Source organism: Nylanderia fulva, unplaced genomic scaffold, assembly GCF_048542155.1.
Source record: "Nylanderia fulva isolate GAGA-0341 unplaced genomic scaffold, ASM4854215v1 Scaffold830, whole genome shotgun sequence".
In the NCBI taxonomy this organism is placed as follows: Eukaryota; Metazoa; Arthropoda; class Insecta; order Hymenoptera; family Formicidae; genus Nylanderia; species Nylanderia fulva.
This window is the reverse complement of record NW_028190951.1, coordinates 1-24,974: the sequence shown is the minus strand read 5'-3', so window position 1 is coordinate 24,974 and position 24,974 is coordinate 1. Positions and strand designations below refer to the sequence as shown.

Sequence of the window (24,974 nt, the reverse complement as noted above, 5' to 3'; positions counted from 1 at the left end):
GTTGGACAGGACGGATTGAAACACGCGTTAATTACTCAAAAACTCTTGATTCTGAATAACTATAATTAAATTTCGATATTATGTGAATTGTAAGAATTTATATTTCAATAATTATACTGAAGAAGACCGCGTGCGGTCGAAACGTTTATAGAATGATTGTAATTTGCGTTAGTTTTAATATAATGACTGTAGTTTTATAATTTATACATGTAATAAATGGTAGTTGACTGAACATCTCGAATATTCAGCTCGATAAGTTGGCCTTATATTTATCACTTTGTTTTCAATATACGAGCGACAATTGTATTAATTTATTTTTAATATACGCTGGCCTTACAATGCGTCAATTTAACACAAAACGGACTGATTACTATTTTAATTTTAATTTTATTCATAGAGTTTTTGGAAGAATAACCGCAGATTATTTTAAACAATGGATTAATGCGAATTACTTGTTAATAAGAGCGAGAGCAAAATTGGAATTTTTAAGAAATTGTAAAAATGGCGATATTTTTCCTACACATTTAGAAGGTTTTTGCCGCATTAAATTTAACGTTTTTCATCACAGATCGATCAGAAGACTAGATAGTATGTTGTACAAATTCAAAACAAATGCGATGAGCATTGAAATCTTTGATTTGCATAGACAGGTAGAGTCATTACAAAATAGGATTTTTCATCTCACCAGCGGGTTATTTAATCGTTTACCTGTACTCGCGTGGAATAGAATTTTCGAACATCATAACATTGCTTTTAAAAATTGCCACAACAGATTGGTTACTGCACACGAAAAGAAATTCAATTGGCTTAAGAGAAAACAACACTATAAGTATATCAACAGCATCAAACCTATAGATATACATTGTTCTTTACATTTTGAAACTTCACAACCGACGAAAATATCACAAAATTCTCTCAGGGCAATCACTAATGATGCCAAGGAGATCAATATACACATAGAAGCCAATAAATTTTTCAATGATACAATTAACCCTTTGGAAAATACTAATAAAAAATGGTTTGTTAATCTTTCCAACACAGACATTCCGCCTAACGTTTCTAATCTGTTGCAAATGGGTGATAAATTCTGTCTTCCGAATATTAGTAAAAAAACAGCGATACATGAATTCATCAAGGACATAGAGAGTAATAGCAAACGAAATAATATTAATAATCTCACAACAATCAGAAATATCGCGGTTCCAAAATTTGCACAACTTCTGAACACGAAGGATAAAAATGACGTAAGTCAACAAAAATTACTTGGTGCACACAGAGATTTAATAAAATTTTGTAAAGACAATCCGAATGTTCTATTCACACGCGCGGACAAGGGTAATGCTACGGTGGCAATGGAAAGATCTCATTATATTAACAAAATGGAAAACGTTTTAAAAGATGTCAACACTTACACTATTGTTAAAAAAAATCCGTGCAAAAAAATAGAGAACGATTTGAATGATTTGTTGAAGAGATGGCTTAAGGAAGATTATATTTCAAAAAACGAATATTATAAATTACGTTGTAGTGATTCTCTCCTTCCAAAAGCGTATGGATTACCGAAAATCCATAAGGAAAACTATCCAGTTAGAATCATAGTTTCATCGGTTGATACAGCTCTATACTCGCTGGCTTCGTTTTTACAAAACACCTTACGAACTAGTCTACCCAAAGCGAAAAGTCATATTAATAATAGTTTTGATTTGTACAGCATATTGTCTGGTAAAAAGATTGATGAGAATGATAGGATGTTTTCCTTGGATGTGGTGTCTTTGTTTACGAACGTTCCTCTGGATCTTGCGATTGACGGTATTAACGATAGATGGGATCACATTGGAATAAATACTAAAATACCGAAAAACGAATTTTTGGGGGGTATAAAATTCATATTGACTTCTACATATTTTACATTTGATGACATAATTTATAAACAGACGTTTGGGACCCCTATGGGGTCACCGTTATCACCAATTATTGCAGACCTGGTTATGCAAGATCTTGAGGATACAGTTCTCAAAGCGTTGAATTTGGAATGTTTGTTTTATTTTCGTTATGTGGATGACATAATAGTGGCCACCTCTATGACTAATATGACTCAGATTGTGAATAATTTTAACAACTATCATGAAAGACTTAAATTCACGGTCGAACAAGAGGTTAACCATAGCTTGAATTTCTTAGATTTATCACTTAAAATTATTAATAACAAAATATATATAGACTGGTATCAAAAAGAAACCTTCTCAGGAAGGACGTTATCATTTTATTCAAACCACCCACTATGCCACAAAATAGGAATAATATATAACCTTGTAGACAGATGTCTATTGCTATCACATCCACTATTTTTTAATAAAAATTTGGAGTTAATTATTAATATACTCAGAAGCAATGGTTACCCTCTTGATCTGATTTTTAACAAAATTAATCATCGGATAGAACACATCATATCTAAGGGGAGCATTATAGAGAGACAGGCCAACATAGAAAGAACAAAAAGTATAAGAAATGACTCGGTCAATAAAAAATTCTTTGTCATTCCGTATATAGATGGGATCTCAGAAATGATTGTTTCCTCGGTAAAAAATAAAAATTGTATGGTAGGGTATAGATGTCTCAACAAACTGGATAATATTATTAAAGCGCAGAAAGATAAAACTAAACATCCATGCAATTCGAATGTGGTTTATAAGATCAGTTGCAATAATTGTAATGCATCTTATGTAGGCCAAACAAAGAGGCAATTGCAGACGCGAATAAAAGAACATAAAAATAATATTAGGTTGGACTCAACGAAACATTCAGTAATTTCTGAACACATAATAAATGAACATCATACTTTTAATTGGGACAATGTTAAGATCATGGACAACGAAAATAATTATTATAAAAGACTCATTTCTGAGATGCTACATATCAAGGAACAAAAAAATGGACTAAATTTAAACAAAGATACTGAGTTACTTAGCGAGTCGTATTTTGATATTTTGGATATATTAGCGAACAAGAAATAATAATAGGACAAATAGGACATTAACGAGTAAAACATAGATATTAGATCATATATAAACACGCACGCTCTCCGATCAAGTAGAGTTTAAAATGAGCTGTCTTTCTGTATTGTTGGTTTGTTATGTGTCATCCTTAATAACTGTTAATAAGTAGCAAAATTATCAAGAAGAACGATGATAGGTAAGCATACTACCAATTGTAGGGGATACATATTATAATTTGGACATGCGTTGATCGGTAATTTTTTATAAATCGCAGCGCCTACGGAACGGGTTAATTTCTCGCATATTAACGATGAAACTATCCGAGATCTGAACAAAATCAGGGATCATATCGAGGCGAACATTGTTGGACAGGACGGATTGAAACACGCGTTAATTACTCAAAAACTCTTGATTCTGAATAACTATAATTAAATTTCGATATTATGTGAATTGTAAGAATTTATATTTCAATAATTATACTGAAGAAGACCGCGTGCGGTCGAAACGTTTATAGAATGATTGTAATTTGCGTTAGTTTTAATATAATGACTGTAGTTTTATAATTTATACATGTAATAAATGGTAGTTGACTGAACATCTCGAATATTCAGCTCGATAAGTTGGCCTTATATTTATCACTTTGTTTTCAATATACGAGCGACAATTGTATTAATTTATTTTTAATATACGCTGGCCTTACAATGCGTCAATTTAACACAAAACGGACTGATTACTATTTTAATTTTAATTTTATTCATAGAGTTTTTGGAAGAATAACCGCAGATTATTTTAAACAATGGATTAATGCGAATTACTTGTTAATAAGAGCGAGAGCAAAATTGGAATTTTTAAGAAATTGTAAAAATGGCGATATTTTTCCTACACATTTAGAAGGTTTTTGCCGCATTAAATTTAACGTTTTTCATCACAGATCGATCAGAAGACTAGATAGTATGTTGTACAAATTCAAAACAAATGCGATGAGCATTGAAATCTTTGATTTGCATAGACAGGTAGAGTCATTACAAAATAGGATTTTTCATCTCACCAGCGGGTTATTTAATCGTTTACCTGTACTCGCGTGGAATAGAATTTTCGAACATCATAACATTGCTTTTAAAAATTGCCACAACAGATTGGTTACTGCACACGAAAAGAAATTCAATTGGCTTAAGAGAAAACAACACTATAAGTATATCAACAGCATCAAACCTATAGATATACATTGTTCTTTACATTTTGAAACTTCACAACCGACGAAAATATCACAAAATTCTCTCAGGGCAATCACTAATGATGCCAAGGAGATCAATATACACATAGAAGCCAATAAATTTTTCAATGATACAATTAACCCTTTGGAAAATACTAATAAAAAATGGTTTGTTAATCTTTCCAACACAGACATTCCGCCTAACGTTTCTAATCTGTTGCAAATGGGTGATAAATTCTGTCTTCCGAATATTAGTAAAAAAACAGCGATACATGAATTCATCAAGGACATAGAGAGTAATAGCAAACGAAATAATATTAATAATCTCACAACAATCAGAAATATCGCGGTTCCAAAATTTGCACAACTTCTGAACACGAAGGATAAAAATGACGTAAGTCAACAAAAATTACTTGGTGCACACAGAGATTTAATAAAATTTTGTAAAGACAATCCGAATGTTCTATTCACACGCGCGGACAAGGGTAATGCTACGGTGGCAATGGAAAGATCTCATTATATTAACAAAATGGAAAACGTTTTAAAAGATGTCAACACTTACACTATTGTTAAAAAAAATCCGTGCAAAAAAATAGAGAACGATTTGAATGATTTGTTGAAGAGATGGCTTAAGGAAGATTATATTTCAAAAAACGAATATTATAAATTACGTTGTAGTGATTCTCTCCTTCCAAAAGCGTATGGATTACCGAAAATCCATAAGGAAAACTATCCAGTTAGAATCATAGTTTCATCGGTTGATACAGCTCTATACTCGCTGGCTTCGTTTTTACAAAACACCTTACGAACTAGTCTACCCAAAGCGAAAAGTCATATTAATAATAGTTTTGATTTGTACAGCATATTGTCTGGTAAAAAGATTGATGAGAATGATAGGATGTTTTCCTTGGATGTGGTGTCTTTGTTTACGAACGTTCCTCTGGATCTTGCGATTGACGGTATTAACGATAGATGGGATCACATTGGAATAAATACTAAAATACCGAAAAACGAATTTTTGGGGGGTATAAAATTCATATTGACTTCTACATATTTTACATTTGATGACATAATTTATAAACAGACGTTTGGGACCCCTATGGGGTCACCGTTATCACCAATTATTGCAGACCTGGTTATGCAAGATCTTGAGGATACAGTTCTCAAAGCGTTGAATTTGGAATGTTTGTTTTATTTTCGTTATGTGGATGACATAATAGTGGCCACCTCTATGACTAATATGACTCAGATTGTGAATAATTTTAACAACTATCATGAAAGACTTAAATTCACGGTCGAACAAGAGGTTAACCATAGCTTGAATTTCTTAGATTTATCACTTAAAATTATTAATAACAAAATATATATAGACTGGTATCAAAAAGAAACCTTCTCAGGAAGGACGTTATCATTTTATTCAAACCACCCACTATGCCACAAAATAGGAATAATATATAACCTTGTAGACAGATGTCTATTGCTATCACATCCACTATTTTTTAATAAAAATTTGGAGTTAATTATTAATATACTCAGAAGCAATGGTTACCCTCTTGATCTGATTTTTAACAAAATTAATCATCGGATAGAACACATCATATCTAAGGGGAGCATTATAGAGAGACAGGCCAACATAGAAAGAACAAAAAGTATAAGAAATGACTCGGTCAATAAAAAATTCTTTGTCATTCCGTATATAGATGGGATCTCAGAAATGATTGTTTCCTCGGTAAAAAATAAAAATTGTATGGTAGGGTATAGATGTCTCAACAAACTGGATAATATTATTAAAGCGCAGAAAGATAAAACTAAACATCCATGCAATTCGAATGTGGTTTATAAGATCAGTTGCAATAATTGTAATGCATCTTATGTAGGCCAAACAAAGAGGCAATTGCAGACGCGAATAAAAGAACATAAAAATAATATTAGGTTGGACTCAACGAAACATTCAGTAATTTCTGAACACATAATAAATGAACATCATACTTTTAATTGGGACAATGTTAAGATCATGGACAACGAAAATAATTATTATAAAAGACTCATTTCTGAGATGCTACATATCAAGGAACAAAAAAATGGACTAAATTTAAACAAAGATACTGAGTTACTTAGCGAGTCGTATTTTGATATTTTGGATATATTAGCGAACAAGAAATAATAATAGGACAAATAGGACATTAACGAGTAAAACATAGATATTAGATCATATATAAACACGCACGCTCTCCGATCAAGTAGAGTTTAAAATGAGCTGTCTTTCTGTATTGTTGGTTTGTTATGTGTCATCCTTAATAACTGTTAATAAGTAGCAAAATTATCAAGAAGAACGATGATAGGTAAGCATACTACCAATTGTAGGGGATACATATTATAATTTGGACATGCGTTGATCGGTAATTTTTTATAAATCGCAGCGCCTACGGAACGGGTTAATTTCTCGCATATTAACGATGAAACTATCCGAGATCTGAACAAAATCAGGGATCATATCGAGGCGAACATTGTTGGACAGGACGGATTGAAACACGCGTTAATTACTCAAAAACTCTTGATTCTGAATAACTATAATTAAATTTCGATATTATGTGAATTGTAAGAATTTATATTTCAATAATTATACTGAAGAAGACCGCGTGCGGTCGAAACGTTTATAGAATGATTGTAATTTGCGTTAGTTTTAATATAATGACTGTAGTTTTATAATTTATACATGTAATAAATGGTAGTTGACTGAACATCTCGAATATTCAGCTCGATAAGTTGGCCTTATATTTATCACTTTGAAATTTGATTATATTTAAATAACTTATGGTTTAATTAGGCAACATTTTATATAAATTGCAGCAACAATACTTCTTTATTTGAAATTACATTTTTTTACATTAAATGATAAAATTGTGTTATCCAGTATATCTTATTAGATATTATTAATAATTATAAGGTTGCATTTATTTATTTTACATATTGTATATATATTATACATATATAAATTATTGTTGATCAAACTTTTATAATTCTACTTTTGTGTGTATTAAAGTGTGTACGCCTATTAAGTGCTAGAAAAATATAAAAAGCGAAACATTTCATGATCAAAACTAACAGATTTCTAGCTAATTGATGTAATGAAAAATAAAGCTAATTATAACTTCATTATTTAATCGGAACATTTCTGAGAGTATCACTTATTATTTTGCCACCCGTCAAAGTGAGCAGTGGGTTTCCATTCCAAGAGGCTACACCATCTCCATTTACCACAAGATCAACCTAATAACATATCGTATTTTACTATAAAATGCATTTTTATCTTAATTTCTTAATTAAATTAAGAAATGCATATAATGCAAAGATTCAATAAGATGTCTAGCACATTAAATAATCAACATATGTATGTACCTGCAGCTTTTCCCACACTTTCTTCTTTGGATTTAACACATCATCCGCTGTCCCATCTTTATATCCCTCGATAATAATTTTATCACCAGGCATACTGTCTGCAGGAGGTCTCAAAGGCTCTACTTGCCTTGTTGGTTCCTCACTATATATAAAATATAATATTGAATTATATTTTAGTCATCGTAATACTTTTTCTATCTTAATTTGTAATTAATAACAATATAAAATTATTACATTTTTTTATAAAATTATATAATTTCTTGTACAATAAATATATGTATGAAAAGTGCATTAAAAAATATTATCTACATAATAGAATATTTACACTGAAGCACAGAGAACCATTCCATGTGATGAAATTCCCCTGAGATTCGCTGGTTTTAAGTTGGCAAGGATCACCACCATTCTGTTTTCCATCTCATTCAAAGGTACAAAGTTAACTAATCCACTGACTATGGTACGTGGACCATTTGATTCGCCTAAATCTATTTTCTCAATGTAGAGTGAGTCCGCATCTGGATGCTTTTTAACTTCGACTATTTTGCCCACCCGGATATCCAATCTCGCAGGAGTAATTTCTACCTCTACAACTTCTAAATAAATCAAATAATGACCAAAGATTGCAATTAGTTATTAGCAATACTATATATTATTATTATATAATATATTTGAAACTAATCATATACAGGGTGTTTCATTTTAATTGATCATGCCTATAAACTTTTTATTTTTAATTGTACAACAAAATGCTTCAAATAAAAGTGGTTTGATTTAAGAGGGAATGGAAAATAACATTATCGACTGTTTTCTAAAGGACACGTCAAATATGGAGTTACTTATGGAGTTAATTTTACCATATTTTTTAAAAATAAAATTATTTACTTTTTTGTCATCTTATCCTTACAACTTTTTATGTAAAAAATTACAAGGAATCGATTTATATAAAAAAAATATAGTAGTTCAATTTAAAAAATATAAATGACCTTTAAATGACCTTAAGAGGCACCCTTTTTGTTTAAAACATTTTGTTGTATAATCAAAAATGAAAATTTTTGAGGGTGATTGATTAAAATAGGACACCCTATATATATATATATATGCTGTCAAAAACAATTTTTGTCATAAAATACACATAACAAAATTAAATTACTTTGTTTTTTTAATGGAGGATATGCTTTGCTTGCAAGTAATTTTAACTTTGAGTTTGCTTCGAATTCCTTTCTTATTGGATCCAGGAGTTTGTTGATGTATATTTCTACAGCATTTTTCAAATCACCAGGATGTATCTCCTGCTTCACAAAGGCGGCTTCCAAATCCTCATACTTTGAAAAGGACACATTGCCACCTGAAAAAATTACAGATAATATTAAATTTTATTCTTTTTTTTTTGTTAATTTTATCATTTTTTAAAAATAAATTAAAAATTAAAACAGCCTCAAGCAGCATGACAAAATAAAAATTACATACCAAATTCTGCAGTTCTTGGTACATTGAAAATATCATCATCTTTAAATAATGGGAATATAACGTGTTTGGAAAATGCTAAGACCCCATTGTCTGTAACATTTCCAGGTTCGCAAAACGCTTTCTTTAACTTTTTCTTCACCGTCGCAGCATTGTCCAACAGATCAATCTTGGAATCTTCTTCGGACGAAGACATTTTCGCACCTGCCAAACCGGGAACTGGAAAGAAATATGAAAATAACAATATATTTAAAACAATATGAAGAAGTTCTTGTTCATTTTTTTCCCGATTAATACTGACTCATTGGATTCATCAAATGGATACATTTTTCGTATCCCATCATAGGCAGATATTTTTCCGAAAAAGTGAAAATTTTTCTCTGATCCACGCCACCAAATTGCGCGTCTACCTTCAAATGGTGCTCATCAAGTGCTTGTAATCCTGGATAAAGAAGACCGGATAGTAGAGGATTAGAGATCTGCTTGACAACTTCTGCACCAGCTTTCTTTGCATCATGCTCTGTCACAAGCGAGCTCAAACGATAAACATCTAATGTATATTCCCTTGAAAAAAAATATAATAATTTTAGTTTATTAACAATATCACTTTAGAAAGATGTATTACAGGGTGTCTCAAAAGTCTGACCCGAGCTCTTTATCTTGGAAATGGCTTTAGATACGAAAAAATGTTTTAAACAAAAGTTGTAGGGTTTTGAGGACATAAGATCGTGCCATTGATTTGATCTTGAATAGCCATTTGAAGGTCATGTGAAGACCATCTTCAATTTCTTAAATGGAACTACCTATTTTTCATTGCATATTCTTGTCGGTTATTTCAAGTACTTTCCAAAATCTTATAATATTTTTTATGGAGTACTTTTTGAGTTATAAAGGTTTAAAGTTATCAACTTTTTTACATAAAATATAAAATATCTTGTAAAATATTCAGTTTTCGGTACTTCAGACTTTAATACTTCTTTGCATGGAATAATGGGACCAATCGACTGAAATCGAATGGTATAAAAAAAACAGATAATTGTATAACAAAGTACAAGGAGTCTTGGTACAATTGGCCAACTTACTTTGACAACTGATAATCCGTGCCTTTGGCAAACTTTAATTTGTCTAACGGAACATCGATGGACTTCAACATTGCCTTGATTACAGCTTCATAATATTGAGTACGTAGCTCCAAAAGTTCCCAGGGTGCTTTCATGTTATCCAAATATGCATGAAGATCGGCGAAGAGAATTGTCACCTCTACTCTAGCTCGTAGAAAGTCAGCTATCTTGAACATAGGTGCAAAGTAGCCGATGTGAGGCCTCCCAGTTGTAGCTGTACCCCAATACAATTTGAGATCACGTTCCTTCAGGATACTTTTCAGTTTTTCATCTCCCAACCATTCTCCAAGATTTCTAGTAATGAGTTTATACTTCTCAATCCATGTCAAGGTCATTTTTGCTCCTTTTTATAGATCTTCACAGTTTCCTAAACAACATTATTTTAAATATGTATTAACAACTTGTAAATTAATTATTGTTGCAAGTAGATTGTTTCAATAATCATAATTGCATCATTTTCTGAAGTTTTAAATGCAAAAACAGGATATATATACACACATATGTTACATACATGCATATATTTATAATTATTTTTACTGTATTTCTAACAAAAATACATTAAGTCAGCACATTGTATATTATATTGCATGCATAAATTCTGTAAATTATATTTTTTTATTAATATTTAATTTATATAAAACACTTTTTTGTTACATGTTTTAATAGATACATATATGAAAAATGTTATAAAAATGTTATGAGAAAATTTTCAAAAAGTAACAATCAATTAAACCAATATTTCTTGATACAAAAAATTTATTTTAAAATTTAAATTGCGTGAAGTAACCTAAAATATCACGAATAGCTAGCCGGGCAGCGAAAGCAACGTGGACATTTAACAAGTAGCATCAAATGATCAAATAGTAGTCGAAAATCAGGGTATAAAATTCCAGTGCGCATGCGTGAAAAATCTGACAATATGGCAGCTGATCACGTGTCGTCATTATGAATGAATCACAGACTTCTATAGAAGTCTGTGGAATGAATATACATGAGCCACAGTATTAATATATTTATTAATCAGAAAGAATTTACTAACATCTACTAAAAGGCAAATGAAAAATATAGGATCGAAAGGGTCTGAATAGCTTAGTTGGTAAGAGCAGTCGCCCGGAAAGTGAAAGACGCGAGTTCAATTCCCGCTTCAGCGGCTTTTCGGACCTATATTTTTCGCGCCTATTTCTCTATATGTAAGTTTCGAGATTAATTTATATATGGAACTTAGTGATCTCAAACCAAGAGATATAATTCCGAATAATTAATTTTTCGTGCTTTGGTTCTGTTGGCCGATTTAAAAAACATCATATTTATATTCATATTTATTAATCTTCTTTATTTATTATTTAACGACCAAACTAGCAAGATTGTAAGAATGTAGATCACGACGTTTCGATCATTGATTTTGGTCCGTATCAAGTGAGAACTATGGGGTACAAAAATAATTTGTTATTTAGTTAGTTACAATTTTTTCAATTTTACAATAATATATATAATTAGAAAATGTCCTTAAAAATCCTATAATAAAAAATAATACCTTAAAATAATACATTAAAAACGCAGGCAGGTTCTTCATACTACCATTAGTTTTCGTTACAATTTAAAACAGATGTTTCTCAATTTCTCATATATATATTTATTAATATTTATATTTAGTTATATGTATATTTATTTATATTTTTATTAATATATTTATATATATTTTATATATGTATATATATATTTTTTTATTTATTTTATTATTTTTAATTATTTTATTTAATTTTATTTTCAATATAAATTGTTTTTTTTAATGCAAATTGTTTTTTGTTTTTGTTATCTTCTATAAAGTATATCTGAAATTTTCTATTATCTGATACCTATTAGCAACGGATGAATAAAGTGAATATATAATAAATAATCTTAACAATTTTTCGAAATAAAGATTATGCTTTTAAAGATTTACTTTTATTTATGTACACATTTTTTTATCTTATTATATAAAATAAATAATTATATATGTATATATTCTTATAAATTTGAATATATGTTAATTTTATTTACATTAATTTATATTATTTTGTAAAATATAATATCATTATATACATTATAGCAAACAATTGAATTCGACTTAATTAAATAATTTATAAAATAAGTTGTAAAAGTAATTACATAATAATTTATAAAACTTTAAATATAATTTATTATGTAAGAATTAAACTTTTTAATTAAATTATCTAATAATCTAATTAAACATTGGCTTTAAATAGATAGAATTAAATGACAGGCTCAAATATATTAAAAATGTTTAAATATCAATCTAATTAGTAATAACAGCTCCCATATCAAAGTACATAGCTATTTTGTTGACAATTTATAGCAGGTATTTAACAAGATTTGCTCTCGACTTCTCAAATAACAAATGCATATCATTTGATATCAAAATAATTTACTACTTGGATTGGACTTGGTTATTTTTGGATAATTAAATTCAAATCTTATATTAGTCATTATACTTATATTTTATTAATTTCAAATATTTTTTGATAACATTCAATATTTTAATATTTTTATTATAATCAATTAATTAATATAATTTAAATATATAAGGAAATCTAAATGCTTAGACTATAAATTTTTAATTTTGCTGTGACTAGAATTGGAAAATATATTAGATGTGTTTACTTTGCATATATGTAAGAATTTTATCTTTGAAAATATTTATACAATTAAAAGTTTTGCATTTAAAAAAATTATCCTGCATATTTTATATTTAATGAAATATATGCTAGGATCTTAAATTAAACAGTTAATCGTATTTTTTAATTTGGTAATATTTACTGACACACTCTTATATTCAATCTTATTTACAAGAACTTTATACATCCTTTTTCATGATTTTATTACATAAAGTTGATTGTAAAATTACTGGTTCTAATTATGTTTTCATTAACAAATTTTTTCCTCTTTTATATTAATAAGAAATGATAGTCAAGTTAAAAAAGTCTATCTTTATTTATAATTTGATATCAATTTAATTACTGAAATATCGAGAGTATTCCAAAATATCTATTCATATTAATATCTATTATTACATATATACATATATATATTTATCATAGCAAAGACATATCTAGATTTGCAAGGCAAAATCTATATCACAATTCGCTTCTCATCAATTTATGTTTAGCAGTTGGCGTACGCGCGGCATCCTTAATAGCAAAAGGCCGGCTTTCCGTCTTATCATTTTCTAACGATCCAATAGCGCTATAGTATTTTTGAAACTTTCTCTTAATCAATTGCGCCTTCGTTCGATCTCTCTTTCGATCAAGATCAACGGTAGAACCCAAAATCAAATGAATATCCTTGATATGCTCTAATTTTAGAAGAATGATCTTACGTTTATTGCGCGCAACTTTTTTATCCAAAAAATTCAAGTGCCGCCTTAACTTTCTGTAATCCTGCAGAAGTTGCTCGATAATATCTAAACACAATCGTCGTGTCCTGGTGATGCATTTATCCGGCGCTTCGCCGGTTCCCGCTTGACAGACGTTGATCAAAGCTTCGACGTGGGAATCGCCGTTTAAGTTCGCTAGTACAAAGTTCAGTAAATTTGGAATGGTAATAGGAATGGAAAATGGAAATACGGTGCTGTCCTCTTTCCTAAAATTTCAATCAAAAGTAAACATTATTAGATATATTAAAACTTGTTTTTAAATAATGATAATTAAGGTGATCTTAGCCCTAAAGCCGGTCTGTTTTAGCGACAGAGTTTGCTGTTATGTAAATAAAATTATATAGATGATTATCTAGATGAAATTTTGGCGTCATCTCTTTATTATAGATAATAAAAATATGTATTATCTATATCTGCATCTTACATGAAAAAAAGTATTATCTTTACTAAATTATCTAGAATAATTTTCAGATAATTTTGGTTTAGAATCATAGCACATAAAATATTTAAATAATCTAACTTAAACAGTAAGCGATAAAAATTTATAAATAAAAATATGAACACATTTTTATATTCCTTTTATAATTTACATTTTTTTTTATAACTGTGTTTACATAAGCAGTCTTAAAAATTATTATCTAGAAAATTATCTAGATAAATCGCCATATAATTTTATATTTTATCTAAATATATTTAAAACAAAATCATCTTTATCTTATCTAAGATAAATTTACATATTTTTATCTCATCTTTATCTAGCTAATTTTTAAATTATCTAAGCACAACACTGTTTAGCAATAAAACATTTATTTTTCTGCGCATTTTTCTTTTTATTAATTAAATAGAATAAATGCTTTTTCACAATTAAAGTAAAAAAAAAATTTAATGTAAATTTTTTGTTTATAACAAAATTGGTAAGTTCCGGCTTTGTTTCTACAGGGTGTCCCGTAGCAAAAGAGAAAAGTTTACAATTTTTAATGGATATAAATAAAATGTTTGTATACCAGTTTATTTTATTGATAAAAAATAATGAAAAAAGTAATGAAAAAAGCTAATAAGCACATATGTAAACTAATGATAAATCTTTTCGAAGTGCGCACCATTTGAATTTGTAGAAAATTCTGTTCTTTTACGAAACCTCATAAAAACTTTTTCTATCATGTCATTTTTAATGTTATTGACGATTTTAATAGCTGCTATTAAATCTGGCACTGTTGAAAATATTTATCATTAATTTATGTGATTTTATGTGGTTATTAACACTTTTTTTCATTATTTTTTATCAATAAAATATACTGGTATACAAACATTTTATTTATAAAACCATTAAAACTGTAGACTTTTCTCTTTTCAACACAATTTTTATTTTCTCAATAATTGCTTGTATTAAAAAATGACAACTGATTAGTTTCAACAATTTTCTATAGCACACCCTGTATATGTACTTTAATCGTGGAAAAGTATTTATTATTCTATTCAACCAGTAAAAAAGAAAAGAGTGTAGAAAAATGATCGTTTTATCAATAAAATAGGACAATTTTAGGATAATAATTTCGTAATTATTTTTTATTTTGTATATAAAACCGAAGCTTTTTAGGATTATTGATGTATGCGCATTTTGCAATTAAGGAAAAGCATTTTTAATTATGTCAAATTAATGCGACAAGAGACTAGAAATATGAAAATAGTAATTTTATTGGTAATAAAATTGAGGAATTCCCTTAATAAAATTAAAAATATATAAATAAAAATTGTTTTTGATAATTAAAATAGGAAAAAACAAAACAGAAGAGTGTAAAATAAATAAAATATAAAATACAAGTTTTTTTAATATAATAAAAGTATCACATTCAAAAAAGTTTAGAACTAAAAATTGCTGAAGGCAAAAGTTAACGCACCTTTTTGCAGGAAAAAATAAAATGGACGGAAAGCGATTCATGCTGTATTCCCATGGTAAATCGTTATTGTCCCCATCAATCTTTACAAAGATTAGATGATCCATATTGGATAAGTAATATGCAACTGTTAAATATACATATGATATAGCACTACAAAATCCACAGTAAGGAGAATAGTACATTACAACGACGTCCTATAAAAAACATTAATGCATTATGCATTGAAATCATTGTACAGTGTTAACTTTTATTTTGAAAATTCAATTATCTGGAAATCACGGGATTTAAAAAAATGTAACAGGCAAAAGTTGTAGTCTCGAGAGGGACATAATATCGTGACCTAGAATTGTCTTTGGTAGCATTTTCCAAGATAATTTTTAGGTCAATCTATTTTTTTTTTATTTTTAAGTAGAATCACCTTAATTTTTTTTATATCAATTTCTCGAAATATTCGATATAAAAAATTATAAGAGTCATATAGCCAAAACTGAATAATTAATGAGATATTTTATACTTTAATTTAATATAATTTTACATAAATTATGATGTATCTCATAAAATTTTCATTTTTCGATGTTATCTTTATACTTTTATGCACAAAATGAGAGAAATTAATTTATGTAAAGAAAAATTAGCTGCTACTTGCTAATTACATGTTTACAAAAAATAATTGAGTTTTTTTTATACCAAATTATTCCTTTCATTAATCAAGTAAGATTAAGGGGTTAGGCCAGTCTAGGATTTTCAAAAAATCGAAATTTTTTTTATTGGCTTAAATTCCCCCTAGGGTCCTAAAAACATTATTCAATTGGTAGAATAGTGAAAAAACAATTTTTTCCCTGTCCAATCCGTTGTAGTGTCGAAGCGTTCGGAGCGGGCGACGAGCGCATTTTCTACTTGCCGCGGCGGGCTTCCTTTTGTCCCCTTTTTACCTTACTCTTTGCACTAATGTACTAACGGGGCCAATAATTGTTCCCCAAAAGGTCGTTAGGAAGTGTTTGTTTATCAATACAGCTGTATGTGTGGGCTTGTGTGTGAGTCAGACAGCTGAAAAACGACACCACGCGTGAACGCTTCTTTTTGTTTTCGTTAATTTTTCTGCTTTAACGAATTATTTTATTTTATTGACTACAGTGGTTTTTACTGATAAACTATCATTGTTAACAATATGAGTGATGACAAGAAGCCAGTTTATTCGGTGCAAAAGAGGACGGAAATCCAAAGCAGATGGACCAAGCATTTCAAAGCGGCAGCGTCCGTTAAATCGCTTTGAAATGGAGCAGCCTAGTGAGAACGTTGGTACGTCTGCTAAGAAATTATCTGCAAATAATTCAGATGATATTGAAGTGAATCCTAGTGTTGGATACAGGATGATAGACTTTTTGACAGTGTTTACAGCAATTTCTCAAGTAGTTGTTTGTAAAAAGTGTAAGTCCGATGTAGAATTTACTGAAACGGGAAATCGTGGCTTGGGTTTCAAGATTGTGATTACGTGTAAAGAATGCGATAAAGTTTTTGTTCCGAGCTGTTCATTTATTGATAAAGCATACGAAATTAATCGCAGAATCATTCTTGCAATGCGATTAATCGGAGTGGGATTACACGGCATACAAAAATTTTGTGCATTCATGGATCTTCCACGGCCGATTTTTCATTCATTTTATGACTCTTTAGTGAAATGTATTCATAGTGGTGCAGAAATAATGTGTGAGCAAAGTATGAAGAAAGCTGCTCAAGAGGAAAAAGAAAAAACCGATGAATCGAGTAACTCCGGAGGAATAGCTGTGTCCGGTGATGGATCATGGCGAAAACGAGGATTCTCGTCGCTTTTTGGATTCGTCTCGCTAATTGGATGGAAGACTGGTAAAGTTGTGGACGTTTCGGTAAAATGTAAGTACTGTAAAGCATGCGAATTTTGGAAAACGAAGGAAGGTACAGCAAATTACGAGGAATGGTTGGAAACCCATGCCGACGAATGCCAAGCTAACCACGAGGGCTCTTCGGGCCTCATGGAAGTCAATGCTGTTTGCGAAATGTTCCAGCGCTCTAAATCTTTACACAACCTGAAATATACTAGCTATATCGGAGATGGAGACTCTAAGACATATACGGGTATTGTAAATTCATCACCTTATGAAGATTCGATTGTCCAGAAAAAAGAGTGTATCGATCACGTCCAGAAACGCATGGGTACGCATCTCCGGAATTTAAAAAAGAAAACAAAGGGCCTCGGCGGAAAAGGTAAACTAACTGGCAAATTGGTCGATGAACTGTCAATTTATTATGGTCTAGCGATACGCAGAAATCATGATTCTGTAGAGAAAATGAGGACTGCGATCTACGCAACGCTAGATCACAAATTATCAACAGATGCCAAGCCCAAGCACGATCACTGCCCGAGCGGAGAAAATTCGTGGTGCTCGTGGCAAAGGGCCAAGGCCACTGGAACTTTGGACGAATATACACATAAACCACCTTTACATGAAGAAGTGTACAAGACTATAACTCCAATTTATGAAAAATTAACCAGTGATGACCTACTCACTCGTTGCATAGGCGGCTTCACTCAAAACAGTAATGAGAGTTTCAACGCTACAGTATGGTCGACGGCCCCAAAAGTGACATCCAGTGGCAAAAATGTACTTGACACAGCTGTATATATTGCTGCAGGTACTTATAATGATGGCCTCACAAGTGCCATGAGAGTCATGCAGAACATAGGCATCAAAATTGGACCAAACTGCTATAATTACTGTCAAGAGACTGATCAAAACCGCATCAAATTATCCGATCGTTCGCTCTCAGATGCTGCAAGAAGATCTAGAATCGAACAGAAGGCATCCAGAAAGGAAGAAGATGAGTTCCACGTGTCCATGGAAGGTGAAATGTACGGCGCAGGCATTGCAGACTGAAGGTATAACAAAATTTTCAGCACGTAAAACTTTAAACGCGTTTTTCTTGAAACTGCATTTTTCAAATCGGGCGACGATGGTACTCGGAGACTATCGCACGTATCCACTTGAAATTTTAACTGTAGCTTCACAGTAACGTTATCTAGTAAACTACGTACGATTTTTTTGTTATCATTGCAACTTTTTTTTATAAACAATTTACTGCTCATTTTTTCGGTCAAAAATTGAACCTTTTTTTTACAAGTCCGCCATTTTGCGAAAAATTGATGTAAAGCTAAAAACATACGTACTTTACTAGCAAATCTTATGTAGATTAAAATCCCGTTCTTTATTTTGTTTCAGATAGCACGAGTTCCTAGAATCACCGTCGCCCGTAGAGGCCCTCTTGAAAAAGGTGATTCCGAAGATTGGCCCAGTAGCCGCCATTTTGTATCAAAATGTCATAATAAAAATTTTTTTATACACTCAAATACATGTTTAATAAAGCCTGAAAGAGAGAAATTCCATTTCTTTTTCCTTACTCCCAGAATAAATTGTCAAAGTTAGGCCTTTTTTGAGGACTCTAGACTGGCCTAACCCCTTAACGAAAAATGAACATTTGGCAAGATAATATATATATATATATATATATATATATATATATATATATATATATATTTGATAGTTTATGTAAATTATCAAAATTAAAGTATGAAAAATCTCTAAATCATCAACATCTCTAAACTATTCACTTTTTGCTCATATATCAAAAATAAAAAAAATTAGGCTGATTCTATTTTTTTTTTAAATTAGATCAATCTTTAAATGATCTTAAAAAATTCAAAGACAATTCTAGGTCATGATATTAATGTCCCTCGAAACCTTTTTGGCCCGATATATTTTTTCTAAAATCCCATGATTTCCAGATATTTCAAAATAAAATGTACACTATGTTATATTATCATTGCTAATTATAAAGGGTAATAAATGCATTGCATAACTGACCTTTGTTGGATCCAAAATTATGTCCAAAAATGTTTTCGTTGTTAGTTCTAGCACATGAATTTGTGAATGCGAATTCTCTTCATTATTGTGGTTTTTTTCATTCAATTTTTGCGTCTCGTTGCGCTGTGGATTGTTCGAACGTAATGTTCGCTCTAGCAAACCTTGCGTATAACTGTTTATGAAATTGACGAGAGTGTATTCGCTGAAATTATGATGCATGACGTACTGACTTTCTAGCTGCAATGACAAAAATGCCACATGTAATTTGAAAAAAATCAAGAAAATTTCGAAATTTGAACGGAACTAATTTTAAACTATCAAAATTTATGATGCTTCAAAGCATACTTATTATTATGTTAAAATGTATTATTAAAACTCTTGGCTCCTCACCGATCATGTTGGAATTGTAACGTCAGTTAATAATTTTCGAATATTTTGAAAATGTGATAAAGCCATTTGAAGTAGTTTTTCATCAAAATCTTTTCACTTTTAAAAATGACATCTAAGAATTTCAGCGTGTCCTTTCTCGCCTCTGACATCAATCTAACATGGCAGCGGCAAGGAGCTAGGAGCCTTAAAATATCTTTTTATCTCGTCTTTTAAAACTTACTGCGGCATCTAAGATCACAACGGTAGTTTTATTTTTTCGCCTTGAGAGATCAATCCCAAGATGTTCCGCAAAATGGGAATAATGTAAACTGTCAATAGCTATTAAAGCTAATGTCTTGTTGGTTTTGCAAACCAATTCTTTTAAACTGATATTAAATTTCCTTGAAGAATCCTGCGGAAATAATGTTGGATAATAATCGTTTCCGGCTAACCATCTTTTGCAACTTTCTTTTAAAAAATTTCTTCTTATAATGCTTGCAGATCGTGAATCGGTTTCTTCATTTAATAATGATGTTTTATACTTCATATCTGTATGTACCCTTAAAACAATATATATACATTTCATTTTTTTATATATATGTAAAATATTTTTTAGATGTATGTAGCTAATAGTTTAGTATGTAGCTATTAGTTACAATTATATACTTTTTTTAAATCAATTATGTTTTCTTTAAACCAATTAATTCTCATTAATTTGTATCATAAAAGTATTAAGGTAAGATTAGAAAATGAATACTTTACAAAATATGTATTTCATACTTTATGTAAAATTGTGTTAAATTAAAATATAAAATATCTCGTAAACTATTTAATTTTTGATCATTCTATCCTTATATCTTTATATGTAGAATATTGTGAGAAATCGATTTATATAAAAAAATATGGTAATTCCATTTTAATAATATGGATCTTAATATGACCTTGGCTATACCATCTATGGTAAGATCAAACCATTAAATGGGTACTTTTAAACACTACAATTTTTGATCTAAAATATTTGTTCGTAAAATACTTCCTTTCCGAAATATTAAACCGTTCCGGGACTTTTCGCATAGCTTGTATATAAAAATTTGTCCATATATATAATTAATGTTACCTGTTTAAATTTGACTTTTCCTCTAATTTTATCTTGGAATTCTTGTTATAATTGTGTATCTGCTCTTCATGTTGTCCAATCATAGGAGATGTGAATACGTCAGTATCTTTGCAAACATCATCATACTTTTTAGCTCTATAGATCTCTTTTTCTAATGAATTCATCGCCTTCGTCTTGCACAAGATGTCGCATTTATTCATCGCCACATTTGCACAACAACTATTATTAATCCATCGCTGAATTGATGTGGTAGTAATGGATTCTTTTATTTGTTCAGTACAAATATTGGTCTTGTTCAGGAGTTGGGCACATTCTTGATTTCTAGAAAAGTGACGGATCATTGCTGTACTTCGTTTCATTTCCAAACGATCGATTATATCCTTCACTAGCATATTATCTGCACAGTTGTAATACTGTAAGCCAAGTTCTCTTATCTAAAGAACAAAAATATTTCGATATAACTTGAACACCTTAATTAAATCTTAATTTCATGCATTTCATAAATATGCAATAAAGTTAAAAAAAATCATACAAATCAATTGTAATTTTTTTATATTAGTAAATGTTTATAAATTATGGAATAATTTTAATGCGCACTAGATTGTAAATATAATTTTCTGTATGAAGTGGATTCCGTGGTGTAAAAAGAAATAAGACAGGTCCTTCGTGTAAATAAGGTGCGAAAGTAAGGGCTTTGGCACCAGGAGGTTGTTAACCAAGGGATGGTTGATGAATAGAACTGCTAATCCAACTGAGAATATTCTCACACGTCCATTCATTGTTTTCTGGATAGCTCTGAATAGTTTCATAAAGACTAAGTATTACATAAAGTAAGTATAAAATTCACATATAAATATTATACACTTACTAAAGATTCATTCCACATGAGTAATTTGCTGATGGAAACTTATAGACTCCGTAATGCAATTTACTGGATGATGCACTAGTTACTACAGCAAATACCAATTCTCTGTTAGGATCTCTTTCCAGTGATCGTATTGCAGCTTTATAAAACTCTCGATATCCAGGAGTTTTATCCAACCTTGTAAAATTAAAATATCCTATAACCACTGCCTGTAAATTTTTAGTAAATTATTAATAATCATTGATACAAAATACACTGTTATTAGAGATGTAAATAGAAAATAAATATTGTTTCCACAAAATATAGTTTTTTTATAAAAAAAAAAAAACAAGTTTCGTTTTTAAACAAAATTATTTTTTTCTTAAACGTATTTAACATCTATTATGAGACAAAGTCTGTTATAATCTTTTTTAATTTCTACTTAATTTACTTAATTTTTTAATTTATAAATTACACTTACATCATTGGCAATCAATAATTCTGTTAGTTGTTCCTTATGTGTTATTCTGACAATAGGATTCATAAGCGCATCTAGAAAATGAATCATGTATGGTGCTGTGCGAATTCCTCTGTAATTGATACCAGATTCTCTGGCCGGATACAGCATCAGCACTGGATAGCCCATGAATTTTATTATATTGTGCTCTACATTCTGAATCAGGATGCCAACAATTAATAGCTGCAAAGAATATCTAAAAACGATACAATGCAAGCATTAATCAATATGTAAAAAAATGCGAGTAAGATAATATTACAAATCTCGTATACCTGTGGATGATAAAACCGAGCAACGCTTTCAAATTCTTTACGAAGAGCCTGGCTTTCCGCATCCCAAGGAGCGTAATACATAACAAACTAAAATCCGCCTGCGTTATTCTTTCGATCATTGCATCTAAATGACCTTATAGAAATCCAATACTATGGAGCTCTGAGCGAAGAAAGGTTTCGCTATAGGAGGTTTGGAAATTTTGGGAGGTCTACAAAATTCATGATAATAAACAAGTACAAAACAATTAAGCTGATTACAGATATAGACATAATTTATTGCGAGAGCTTTCAACCAAAAAAAAAGAAGTACAATTAGCTATCACATAAATTTAAAAAATCTTTAAAAAAAGTTCCAAAAAAGTTTTTTTATAATGTTAATCATATCCATGTTCAATTATATCCATAAATACTTTCCAACAACAGAACACACTCAAATAACAAATTGACATCATTAACCTTTAGAGGACAAGAAGCCAATATTTTGGTTCTATAAGGGTCGCTTATTTTTTTATAGTACAACACTATAATAAAGATATAAAAGTTCTTACTTCAAATTACAAAGTTTACGAAAAAATACGCCCGTCCTCTAAAGTTAAACGTCAAAATGACGTTTTTACTGTTAAATTTACTGTCATTTTATCGTTAAATATACCGTTTAATGACGTCATTCGACGTAAAAAATGACATACACTTGCTACCTAAATACACATTGTGGAGGTAAATTAAAAAAAAATTAAAAGAAGGCTTTTTAAATTTAGAAAAAATTATCTAATGAGACTATCATGCTCTCTGATGATAGAGTAAAAAAAATTACTAGTTTTTCTACTTTTTACTACTAGAGAATAGTCACTTTATAGTTGCTTTTTTAAGTTTATCTCCCCTACCAGAATATTGTTAATTTAAAAAATTGTGCTCTGTAATGATAAAAAAATTGATATTCATGAAATGACATAAAACGACAACACAATCAAATACAGCATTTCAGCTGTGTATAAATTGTGTTGGCTTGTGTTATAGCTGGAAAGCATCCTACATATGTTTCTTGCTAGAAAGCTCTCTATATCCTTATATTGTATCACTCAATTATGATCCTATAAATATAAATGAAACATATGTTAAAGATTGATTATAAAATTTTTATGGATCTTTATATTATTTTAATACTCATTGTATTATAACCTAAGTGTGATGATACAGTACGTATGTAATATCAATTTTTAGTACACATTGTTTTGAAAGAGAAAAAAGAGAGATTGAAAAAAACAACACGAAAAAAAATAATAAAACTAAAAAATTTTTTTAATTAAGAAAATATTTAAAAAATTTTCAAATTAAGAAATCTAAAGTAATATATAGTGGTTCACAGTGCAAGGATATTGTATCACTCAATTATATAAATTATATAAATGAAACATATGTTAAAAATTGGTTATATAATTTTTAGTTTTATTATGAATCTTTATATTCATTTTTTTAATACCACATTTTATTATATGATCTAAGTGTGGTGATACAATATGTATGTAATATAAGTTTTTAGCATACGTTGTTTTGAGAGAGAAAAAGAAAGATTGAAGGAAACAACACGATAAAAAAATAAAAATATAAAAAATGTTTTAAATTAAAAAAAATTAAAATAAAATTTTTAAAATAAGAAATTTAAAAAATTTTCAAATTAAGAAATATCTAGAATAATATAACGGTTTAGTAAGCAAGGATATTCAGTCTGTGACGCTACAAACTTAAGGTCGAATCTATAAATACAATAAAAAGTAAATATATACATATATATATAAATTTATATGAAAATTAAATGAACAACTCACGAGCTATGTAGAGCAGCCATGGCAGCAAAAGTAATCGCGAGGAAGAAGCAAACAATTTCATAGGAAAACATTTTAGCAGCCAGTCGCTCCTCTATCGCCAGTCTTTCTTTGACGTCGTTATTCGTTGACTCGGACGTAGATGTTGACGAAATCTGGTGTGATGGGTTATCGGCATTTCTCGGCAGGGCTGTCTCACGTTCCTCGCTGAACGTCATCCGTCCATCCATCGCCTGTTCACCACGGCGTTCACAGACATTCGCATACATCTCTTTCGCTGGTTTAAGTTTTTGTCGCTTTTCTTTTTCGTTCAAGAGGTTATTTTTTCTTCTTTATTAAGGGTCGGCAGTAGTGGAGGGCAATGTTCACTCGATGTTTAGAAATCGATGCTTTTTATTACAACATCGATTATTTTAATCGATGTTTTTGCTGATCGATACATCGAGTAACAATCGATTATTAAAAAATAACATCGATGTTTCCTTTACTTCGCGAAATAAGAAGCATGTGTTCTTACTGTACATAAAATTATGTACAAGATGTGTAATATGTTTACAGGAATTAATAATATAGCATAATATATCAAATTTCTTGGGTTTTTAATAATTATAA

General features: G+C 29.8%; 2 protein-coding genes and 1 pseudogene across 3 annotated transcripts; 1 reads left to right on the top strand and 2 right to left on the bottom strand.

Moving 5' to 3' along the window:
• Window positions 1–7,127: 7,127 nt before the first annotated feature.
• LOC114929590 (Tyrosyl-tRNA synthetase) lies at window positions 7,128–11,064 on the bottom strand. Its single transcript, XM_029301167.2, has 8 exons — window positions 10,981–11,064; window positions 10,155–10,560; window positions 9,374–9,636; window positions 9,076–9,291; window positions 8,759–8,953; window positions 7,934–8,201; window positions 7,609–7,750; window positions 7,128–7,479 (listed from the first exon to the last, which is right to left on the bottom strand). Exons 2-8 carry the CDS (start codon window positions 10,526–10,528, stop codon window positions 7,366–7,368), a joined length of 1,572 nt encoding a protein of 523 aa, XP_029157000.1. The 5' UTR covers window positions 10,529–10,560; window positions 10,981–11,064; the 3' UTR covers window positions 7,128–7,365.
• A 2,154-nt stretch (window positions 11,065–13,218) lies between these two features.
• LOC146719861 (thioredoxin domain-containing protein 11-like) lies at window positions 13,219–24,738 on the bottom strand (annotated as a pseudogene). Its single transcript, XR_014926327.1, has 10 exons — window positions 24,366–24,738; window positions 22,540–22,748; window positions 22,232–22,463; window positions 21,775–21,980; window positions 21,504–21,701; window positions 20,907–21,340; window positions 20,031–20,349; window positions 19,421–19,657; window positions 15,525–15,718; window positions 13,219–13,832 (listed from the first exon to the last, which is right to left on the bottom strand). The product of XR_014926327.1 is annotated as a thioredoxin domain-containing protein 11-like (transcript).
• Window positions 16,484–19,012, top strand: LOC146719862 (uncharacterized). The gene is made up of 2 exons (XM_085489439.1): window positions 16,484–18,438; window positions 18,779–19,012. Exon 1 carries the CDS (start codon window positions 16,700–16,702, stop codon window positions 18,434–18,436), a length of 1,737 nt encoding a protein of 578 aa, XP_085345565.1. The 5' UTR covers window positions 16,484–16,699; the 3' UTR covers window positions 18,437–18,438; window positions 18,779–19,012.
• Window positions 24,739–24,974: the final 236 nt, after the last annotated feature.

Bases quoted from the DNA above. Each gene is read 5' to 3' on its own strand.
- LOC114929590 (XM_029301167.2), bottom strand. From the start codon at position 10,528: ATGACCTTGACATGGATTGAGAAGTATAAACTCATTACTAGAAATCTT. The intron at 8,202-8,758 runs GTAATTTAATTT...TGATTTATTTAG, and splicing joins TCCTCCATTAAAAAAACAAA to AAGTTGTAGAGGTAGAAATT. The intron at 7,751-7,933 runs GTAAATATTCTA...TTTTATATATAG, and splicing joins ATGGTTCTCTGTGCTTCAGT to TGAGGAACCAACAAGGCAAG.
- LOC146719862 (XM_085489439.1), top strand. From the start codon at position 16,700: ATGACAAGAAGCCAGTTTATTCGGTGCAAAAGAGGACGGAAATCCAAA.